Source organism: Lycium barbarum, chromosome 11, assembly GCF_019175385.1.
Source record: "Lycium barbarum isolate Lr01 chromosome 11, ASM1917538v2, whole genome shotgun sequence".
In the NCBI taxonomy this organism is placed as follows: Eukaryota; Viridiplantae; Streptophyta; class Magnoliopsida; order Solanales; family Solanaceae; genus Lycium; species Lycium barbarum.
The window spans coordinates 109265909-109276778 of NC_083347.1; the positions used below are offsets into that span (position 1 = coordinate 109265909).

The window sequence follows — 10870 nt, forward strand, 5'->3', positions numbered from 1 at the left end:
CTGGGGTCATGCTTGATCTCATGGGGTACAAAGAAATAGAATTCTATGGCTCTTTCTACTGTTGAAGCCGAGTATGTGGCTGTTGCTTCTTGTTATGCTCAATTATTATAGATCAAACAACAACTTGAGGATTTTGGTGTGCATACTGATTATGGGCCCTTATTGTGTGATAATACAAGTGCACTTAATATGGCGAAGAATCTAGTGCAACACAAAAGGACCAAGAACAATGATGTGAGGCACCATTTTCTAAGTGATAATGTTGAAAAGGGCTTATTCTATAAGAAGTTCTGTAAGACAGAGGATCAGGTAGCAAACATCTTCACCAAGGCACTGAGCAGGGAGCATTTTGAAAAAAATCATTTGGAGTTGGGCTTGATTAAGATCAACTAGTTGCTTCTCCTTAAAAATCCCCTAATGTTTGGCTATGTTAAGAGGAAAGACACAATGCTAATAAGTGTTTTTTGGTGACTTCTAACTCACTCAACTGCTATAGGTACACACATGGATTTTTCAGGACAACATAATTATTGGTGACATTGCATCTCTTAGAGTTTTTGCTTGTATCTTAAAAGAATGTCAAGGAACCTAGTTCCTGTGACTCAGTTAGTAGTCTCTTCAGTACTTATATGTTTTTAAATTGTCTAAAAGGTGTCATGTCATTAAATTTCTCCCGCCTCCAATTCAAATGTAGAGCCCAAAAGATACATCTTTTCTGAACCAAGTCGGCATGTAAGAAAAGTTTTTCTTTAACCAATCAGAATCGTTCCTTGCATCCCTATTTAAACCAAAGATTTTTTCTCTCTCCTCACTTAAAACTCCTTCACCTTCTCTCTCTCTCTCTCTCTCTCTCTCTCCTTATGTAACGTTCTCAACCCTCTCTATTCTTCTCTCTTGTGTCGTTTTTCCTAAAAATTAACTATGTCTCTCAATGATTCCTCCTCTCCTATCATACCAGAAATGAACCCCACTCTTTCACCTTCCAAAAACCCAACTCCATCAGACCCAAAATGGCAAGAATCACCTCCAAAAAGCTCACTCTCCACTAACCAAAACCCATCTGTCACACCACCAATCCAATGGTTTCTGGTCCCTCTAAGATTCGCAAAAGTCAAAACCCAATGAAATTCATGTCTTCTTCCATAACCCTTGCTCCAAATGAAAAGCCCGACTAAAAAAAAGTGGTCAAACCATGTCTGTCTCAAAATTTCTTTAAAACACTGAGAAACTTAATGAGAAAGATGATGGAGTCGAGGTTTCTAGCCAAACTGTGGTCACTGAGGTTATGGGTACCGAGGGTCAAAGCAGGGTTACAAAAAAATCGAGTTTTGTTGTCATACACGAGTCTGCCAGTGTTGATGGTGCAAAGGAACAAGAAAATGTCAATGATAAAAGAGATTCTAAGGAAAATCCTCTAAAATCAGTTAATTCCAACCCTCTGGATAGTGATAAAAAAGGTACAGGACTCTATTGTAGACTTTGATGAGAACTTGTTTGAAAAGGGATTGGGTATGTCTAATATTTTGGAGAGTGAAGTGGATATTATGAATGGTTTTGTTGATGCTTTACATGCTAAGGAAGGTAGTGCAGGGATTCAAGGGGAAAAGGTTAGTGTGTTAGAAACAGGGGATTGAAAGAGGGAACTGGTCCCTCAAAGGAAAATCTGAATATTTTTAACCCTAGAACTATGGCTACCATTGTTGTACCCTTGCGAAAACCCTATCCTGAGAAGGAACATGGTTCCCCCAGTTCTTCTCAAGAGGTTGACTGTGATGTTGATCTCATTATAAGAAATGTATTTAAAAGAGACAAAAGGTGGTCCTGAAAAAAAGAGTGGTGTCAATATAAGAAAGCACATTGCTTATAGGGCACCCACTACCAGACATAAGAGCAAGGCTCAACGTAAGTTTTCTCTAAAGGAAAATAAGGATAAAAGTGTTGGGAAGATAAGAAAAAGGTTAATTAAGAGATGAAGAGGGATGTGGTGATAGTTCCTGATGAGGAAGAGAAAGTGGAACAATCTTCACTAGTGAGGAAAAATTTCAAGAAGAAAAGGGAAGTAAAAGGAAAGACTGTTGTTGAGGATGATGTTGCAGTTGATGACTGTGAGTAAGTTGAAAAGGAAAGGAGTTCGTCTCGAACTCCTAAGAAAAGAAAAAGTAGTGTGAGTGAGGAACCTGGTTCCTCCAAGAAAAGGAAAAAGGTTAAGGATTTAGAATTGGAGAGGCAGAAAAACTTTAGAGATCAAAAGGTGCTACTGGGTAGAGTGTTTGACTCTGAAATTGCGGACAAGCATGGGATGAAGGAGCTGTTAGATATTGTTGAATTTCAAAAGCGGGACCACCTGTTTGTCTCTTCTACCCACAGTGTCTTTGAGGATGAAGTGGCAAAGTTCTATGCCAACTTAATTTACACTGATGACTCCACCTTGGTCTTGTCAGTAAATAAAGTAGAGTTTGAGATGGATGAAGCAAAGTTGGGTGACATTCTTGGTGTCCCAACTGACGGACTGAAAACTATTGAAGGGGAGGCCTTAGAAGATTTCAAAAGTCTGATTGTCAAAAAGGAAGTGAATGTGATTGGTGCAAGGCTCTATAAGAAGTAGCTTAAGTGTGAGTATCATCTCTTGTTTGAGCTTGCTTCCAAGGGCTGAAAGGAGATGCATTGCTTCTATGGTGGATCTGGTCCTTCTTGAAGCTCTAGCAGGTTTTCATTACATCAGTCTGCCCGCTCTGATGATTGAGCACATGATCAAAGTTGTTAATTCCAAGGAAGGCAAGCATGGTCTTCCATATGGGTTTTTCTTGAGGAGGATATTTGAGCACTTTAGAGTCAAGACTGGAAAGGATACTATGAGTACTCAAAAGCAGATGGTCACCATAGGTACCTTAGAGGAATGTGAGTGTCTGCCAAAGAAGGGTGGCATTGGCATTAATTCCATCATTTCTAGTATGATCGAGGCGCAGGAGAAGACAACTGAAGAAATTGAAAGGATCTGCGCTAAAAACGCTCTCCTGAAAGCTAAGTTATTTGAAAAGGCACAGGAACCTAGTCCAAGTGGTGAGATGGCGACTGCTAATGCTGAGTTAAGGGCTGACAATGAAAATTTGAGGAAGAAGATTGATGAGCTCCGTGACCAAATAGTCCGGGATCAGAAGGCTGCCAGTGAGAGAGTTGATAGGGTCCTCAAGGCTTTCGCCCCATAGTTTCTTCCCATTTTGTCCTCAATTCCTATGCCCCTTCAGCCCATCCCTTCCCTTTTAAAGTCCTATTGTTTTACTCCTAACTTTTTAATGACATTTGGCTCTTGTGGCAGTTTAATTATCATGTTTTGTACTATTTAGACTACTATATGTTTTTGGATGTGCTTAATTTACTCTTTTTTCTGGGCAACTACTCTGTTTGTGCAATGTTTGCTCTGTTTTTATGCAATGTTATTCCTGTTTTTGCTCATGCTGTGTTTCTTGAGTGGCCATGAGTTAATGTCACTGAACTTCTTTATGCTTGTGTCGCTTTTTTAACTCTTTTCAATGATGCCAAAAGGGGGAAGTTCAAGGGGGTAAATTGATATGCTGAAAATTCAAGGAGTAAAAATGAAATGAATGAGTATGTTGATGCTAACATGTTGTTTAATTCTGATCCACAGGAGGAACAAGTGCGGGAATCTAGTCCACAGGGGGAATATCAAATATGGGTTTGTCATCATAAAAAATGGGAAAATTGATAAGTTATGCAATTTTGTGTTTTGATGATTTGACAAACATTCGAGGAACCAGGCACTCAATCAGGTCCCCTGGGCGTCATACAGTCAATGCTACAGCTATCAAGCCATGGTACTGTTCTGACTGGCAGAACTGCAACAGCAAAGCTACAGCTTGCTAGAGGCCAAACTAAAAGATGAAACGTCCCTATCCATGGTCACGTGACTCTCACATGCTCCCCAATATATATACAACATGTTACAATTCTTAACATGTCACTTGAAAAATCAGAAAATCATATTCTCTCAAGTGTGACCGCCACTGCTCCTTTTGTCACACCCTAATTCCGCTAGGGTGTGATGGGCACCCGACCCTTACCTAGGGCCGAGCGAACCCTTAGACTCTTGCTGCACATAAAATCACGTCAAACTTTTCAAATCAAATGAGATGAAATACATCGTCAATATTTTTTTCCAGAAATATTCTTCCACGTAGCTTCCAAGCATAACAAATCTATAATCATACAAAATTCAGTACATAACGCAGACCGACATTTCGGCTGACGGAGCAGCTTACAGACTGACAACCAATACCCACGACGCTGTCTGCAAAGTCTCTAACGTAATCCAGAAAGCATAACATACAAACTCTAACTCGGCAGCACTCCGGGAACAAATGGAGCTTGCCATCTGCACTGGAACATCTTCTATACTGTCTTCAACTCACCTGGGAGTACCTGCGCGCCATGAAACGCAGCCCCCGAAGAAAGGGGGTCAGTACGAAATATGTACTGAGTATGCAAATCATGAAGTACAGAAAACGAAGTCATAACCGAAGTAAAATGTACAGAAGGTGAGCACAATAACCAGAATACCAAAGTGTTGCATTTGACGTACAAATCATACATAGGAGGTTCCGGAAGACAAATACGGCAATCAAAATGCCAAAATGCTTGCTTTCCTTTGAAAAACATTTCCGTCTCATACACGCAGAAAACCAGACACACAATTACTGCGACCAAAAGTCCAGCGATCACTGTCACATAGTGCGGCATACCGCGGTCAGGAGTCCAGCGGTCAATGTCGCACACACCGCGGTCAAGAATCCAGCGGTCAACATCACAAATGCGGCATACCGCGGTCAAGAATCCAGCGGCCAATGTCGCACACACCGCGGTCAAGAATCCAGCGGTCAACATCACAAATGCGGCATACCGCGGTCAAGAATCCAGCAGTCAATGTCGCACACACCGCGGTCAAGAATCCAGCGGTCAATAACCAAATTTATTACTTTCCAAACATAAATCACATATGTCAGAATCAGGCATTACACATACATACAACGTGCCCCGGCCCTCGGTGAGGGACTCGGTGATTAGATTCATGTATGCCAAAATCGTATATCAGAAAAATACAGAAGGTAAGTAGCTTATCCAGAACATCAGAACACTTACTTTTCAATCACAAAGGATACATATCAAAGTCATGCAAAGGGCACAGGAACATGGTCGTCACTCCCGTCTCTGGCGCCATAACACACCATACTCCAGAAGATTCCATAACATGTACACGGTATCTCGGGAACCGAACATATAACACGAGAACCCGGGAACCAGTCACATCATAATCCATATACACAGTAACTGGGGACGGACATATACCACAGTACCCCAGAGCCGGATACATCATAGTTCGAAAATTACATACATGGAACCCGACTCCTAGACAAGGTACTCGGCGAACCATACGCACGATACATACCGGCCCGGAACTCGGTGAAAGGGATCATAGCATATATACGAGCGGAGTAGTAAGAAATTAGGTGCACATAAATCAAAACCCGGTAAAAGAATCGAATGTATTATCAGGATATTCACATTAAGGAGCTTTCCAATGACTTATGGAACGAATCAAACGGAGTCTTAGATTCATAGACGAAAGTCTTACTTTCATATCATACAAGGATAGCTCAAGTGAGACAAACGAAGGAAGTTTCGGAACTTGTGGGCCCACCTCGGGTCAAGTCGAGGTGGCGGATATAAATTACAAACATTGGACTCTATGGAGTCATCCAAGAAAGTTTCAAAGCAATACGAATACGCTTGTGGAAGTTATGGATGTTTAGACACCTTTCCAACAAAACATAAGAATTATAGTTCAATTACATTGAATGAATAGTATTCAAAATCAAACTCGGGTTTCGATGGACAGAATTGTTCCCGAGGCTCAAGTCTTGAACTAGTATACATAGGACATGCCAAAAGAAGGAAATGGTGAGCTTTACATACCTCACTTGCGCCTTACGCTCGTCCGAACTCAATCCCCGTTTCGTCCAAAATCTACAATTGGTCATAGTTGCCAAATGTAAGTTTCAAGCTTAAATTCATATTGTCTACCGAAATTTCGGCAGCATTTCCCCTGTAAATTCAACGTCCCCGAGAATCATCTCGGCCCAAAATATCAACAACAACAACCCAACAACAATACCAATAACATCAACGATCGAATTGAAACACATTCTAACATATGTTGTCTTCTTTTCTACATAACATATCAACTTCCAATCCGACTTCACACTTTCAAATCGATATCAACATTTTTGCATTCATACACTAATTTAAGATTATTCAAACATAGGCCAAGAACATTTCAAGCAATCCATTCAATATTCAAAAATTCCATCCCATATGCTATGCCACCCGAATTCTTCCAAATGGAATCACAACAACAACAACATATTTTCTTTCTCCAAGTTCATGAATTATGCTAACAATTCATACCTTAACAACATTATTTTCTATATGCATACAAGCAATAATACTCTAGTCACATAGGCTTCCATGACTACTCTCCAACACTTGTAACTTCAACTAAAACCATCACACTTTCATTATCAACATAGAACCCACACCAACAACAACTAAAACACTAAATAAACAATTCAATCATTGTTCTTGCAAATCACCCATACACACGGCCATATACACCTAACACACATTATCTTTCATGATTATCATGTATTTCTACACACCACAACATTCCCAAGCATCCATAACATAGAAAGGAAGGTTAAATTCTTACCTTTTTCCTTCAACTTCCCTCTTGGCTAAGGTTGTTAAATTGATGAAACGAACGTCTTATCTTTCGAAATAACTACACCACGTTGTAGAGGGCCCTTGAATTAGTAGAAATACAACAAGAAAATAATTTTGGGGGCATGATTTCATGGGGGGAAAATCCCCCTACCTTGGCCGAAATATGCTTGTTTTTTTTTGTTCTTCATCTTCTTTCTCTTTCTTTCTTTCTCCCACTTTCTTGAATGTTCCAAATGGCCATGTGATGAATTTTCATCCATGTGCCATATATTAAAAGATGACATGGGACATGGCCCACACCCATGTGCATGGCACATGCCCCTTAGTTTTTCATTTCCTTTTTTTTTTTTTCATGAACAAATAATTCGCCAATTCCAATTTTTCCCTTGGCCTTTCACAATATTTCCTTGAGCCACTTTGTGAATTTCCTTTTTTTTTTTTTTACCCCTAACCTTTTCTCATATTTCCACATCCAAAATTTTCATAAACAATTTATGTATCAAACAAGATCAAAACGCAGCCTTGTCTTTAACTTGTCACAATTATTTCAAATTTTCCGAATACGCAAAAATACGGGATATAACACCTTTAGTGCTCCCAATAACAAAGCTTCATCAAACTCAAGGACCAGATCCCAACAACTGAAGTTGCCTTAAATCCTAGGTTTGTTAAGTCTTTGTCATTTTGTTCTTCATTTGTAATCCTACTCTACTTTCAAGAAGTGTCATTGTAGGAAGGTTTAAACCTTTGTTATTATGGTTTCTTGGCTATAGTTAGTTAAGGTGTGTTTGGGTGCTTAGCTAGAGTTAGTCAATGTTAGTTTGGTTGCTTGGCTAGAGTTAGTCAAGGGTTGTAGTTTGTAATAGAGTTATTGTAAGAGGTGAGGAATTAAAAGGTTAATTCCTAGGTTGCAAGAGGTTGTAATTTTTAAGTTGCTCAGTTTCGTGAAGTTGAAATCCTACTCCGGTGGGTCGTGATTTTTAATTCCTTGAGCAAGGATTTTTCCACGTAAATATCTTGTCTTATTTACTTTTATTTGTTTATTTGATGGAACAGTTAGAGAACCTGATTCTCTATACTGTTTGGTGAACGCTTAGTTTCTATCACATACTCACTTGTAATTTAAGATGTGAAGCAAAGAGAGATTCATATTGCTTTTGTTTATCCATGAGAGTTAACACCATTCTTTGTTAGGAATCAGACAGGGGGAGCAACAAAATACAATGATAGCTTGTAGTGATGATACTAGTTAAAAAAAAAAAATTATCTTTTTTCTGGAAAAGTATTATAAAGGCTAAGCATATTTTGCTTGAGGGGGCGAAATGAATTTTGGGTCATGATAGATTATTAAATGTTTTACTTGATTGGCGGTTTGGTGATGAACCACTAGTATACCATATAAATGTTGATAGTTACAACATTGATACATCAGTCATAGTATGTGTTGCTTGATTGGTGACTTATTTTCTTCTTTGATCTCTGTATCTAAACATGCTAAACTAATAGCGTGGTTGCTTCCTTGTGCAGGAAGGATGAAACTCAATATTATTGGTAGCGTGAGACTCAAACTAGAGATGCTGCTTATGAAGGAACCTTCAGAGATGACTAAGGAAAGTGAGTGTTGGGATATTCTAGTAAGTTGAAGTCTATGTCAAGTCTCATTATAGAACTATGGAGTCTCAAATTAGCAAAAGAAAGGGGTAATCAACAACTAGAAATCGGGACGGACTGCTTATTTGTTGTCAAACTCATCCAAGAGGAGGATATATAATATCATCCTCTTAGGACCATTATCTAATAAAGATTATCGATATTTGATAGAAGTAAACAACTCCACTATGACCTACATCCGAGGGAAGGTAAATAGACGTGCAGATTTTTTGAGGAACGGAAGGCCACAAACGTGCAACAAATTTACTAATCTGGGAAGACACGCTCAAGGATATGTAGTTTCTTCTCCAAACAAGTTTAAGCCATGTAACTTATAAACGGTACCAATGTACCAAAAAATGACATTATTTTAATATTTCATATAAGATTCAAATATTTGAAAATACTCACCAGAACTACATTGTAGTACTGGTACTCCCTAAGTTTCAATTTGTTTTTCTTACTTTCCTTTTTAATCTGTTTTAAACGAATGTCTCTTTCTTTTATTGACAACTCTTTAATTTCAACTTTCCACCTGACATGTTTAAAACCACAAGATTAATGAATATTTTGGTACATTCCACATATTTTTAATTTCTTACCACAAGATTCAAAAGTCTTCTTTAGTTTCTTAGGATCCGTTTGGCCATGAGAATTTCTCTTTTTTCGGGAAAATTATTTCACTTTATTTGGAAATCAACTTTGGCCATGAAAATTTCAAATACAACTTGAAGTTATATTTGAAATTTGAAAAATACCTAAAACCTTATGTTCACTTTCAATACATTTAAATAACTAAATGCTCTTTGCAAAAACTATAACCAAACACAATTCAATCTTCAACTCCAATTTCAAAATTTCAAATAAAATGAAAAACATTTGATTTTCATGGTCAAACCGCCTACTTAAACTCCGTGTCAAGTCGGAAATAAGAAAAACAAATTAATAGGGAATATTTATACATATTGAAAATATATTTAATTGTACTCCGGCCCCTCCAACGTCTAAACAGCGGACTATTCAACCTTTGACCCCTCATATATTACACTGTTCATAGCTACGTAGTGGTACTAAATTTTTAGACAGAATCTCAATCCATGGCCGCCCCCTGCCCAATAAAGTTCAGATCTCACTTTCTATCTCCATATTTCCTCCTTTACTTCTTCTTTCCTTAACACCCAACCCATTTTTCTCCACGCCCATTTCACTTCCCATTGTTGAATTTCACAACGTTTTAGCCACTTTTGCTAAAACTCAATATGAAACTTTAATTGAGTATTGAGAGATGAAAGAATAAGGGTATAAAAAAATAAATATTCGATCGAGCTGCCTTTTTTCCTTTGATCCGTGGAAAGATATATATTGAATTTCACAACGTTCTCTTCCAAGCCTTTCAACCAATCGGTACTACTCCCAAGAGCCGCTTTTGCTAAACCTCGAGCAATTTCTTGAAAACTCGCATCAAATATGAAGCTTTGAGTAGTGAGAGATGAAGAGATAAAAGAATAAAAAATAAAATATTTGATCGAACTGTCTTTCTTCTTTCGATCCGTGGAAAGATATACTCTGGAGTTCTAGATTTATTTATCTCCATTTCACTTCCAAATTATAGAATCTCTCTACATCGAAACAAATGGCGACTCTGCAAAAATTTAAGCTATTAGCGACCCAATGTGCAGTAGCAGCAAGTCCAACTCGAAGCCCAACAACCAGCCCGATTATTCACCTCCGCCGCCGCAAAACTCTCCGCATGCTCCTCAGCCGAGGGGGCGAGCGCGGCAGCAGAGGCGGTCATCCGTCCGGAGACAATACGTCTCCGGATCGGATATCCAGCGAATCTCGAGATTCGCCGGATAATAAAGAAAATGAACTGGTAGGAAGAAGTCACAAGCTTAAGGATTTATTCGTTTCGGAAAATTCGAGACCGGAATTTTCACCGGAAAGTGATCGTGCAGCCGGTAGTATTGTGAGTATTCGTTCAGTTAGGCCGTTGTCAGCGACTTTCCGGCAACGGTTGCTTAGGAGAGTTTGGAGACCTATGCTTGTGAGTATACCTGAATAATTAAAATTTGGAATATTGTATTAGTGCTAAACAGTGGTGATAAATGATAATTAGAGAATAAATCAAAAATGTTTTGAATCCTATTTGATTTGTGTTAGTTCCTCCTTTTCAATTTGTTTATTTGATTTTGGCGAAGTTAAGAAAGTAAAAACACTATAGAATATGTTAAAATATCTTTTAATTTTGTGATCTGCATGAAAAGTTGAAATTAAATAATTATAAAAAAAGTAAAAAAGATGTTTTTTTAAGCGAACTAAGCGAGTATTTGGAGAATTTCTATTTTGCAGTATATTTTTTCAAACGACAAATATAAAATTTGTTTTACTCGATTTCACATAACATGGGCCTAGCTGTGAATTGCGA

General features: G+C 38.3%; 1 protein-coding gene across 1 annotated transcript; it reads left to right on the forward strand.

The window, feature by feature from the left end:
* The first annotated feature begins 9462 nt into the window (after nucleotides 1-9462).
* LOC132617249 (uncharacterized) lies at nucleotides 9463-10590 on the forward strand. The gene has a single exon (XM_060332218.1). The coding sequence runs from the start codon at nucleotides 10079-10081 to the stop codon at nucleotides 10505-10507; it is 429 nt and encodes a 142-aa protein (XP_060188201.1). The 5' UTR covers nucleotides 9463-10078; the 3' UTR covers nucleotides 10508-10590.
* Nucleotides 10591-10870: the final 280 nt, after the last annotated feature.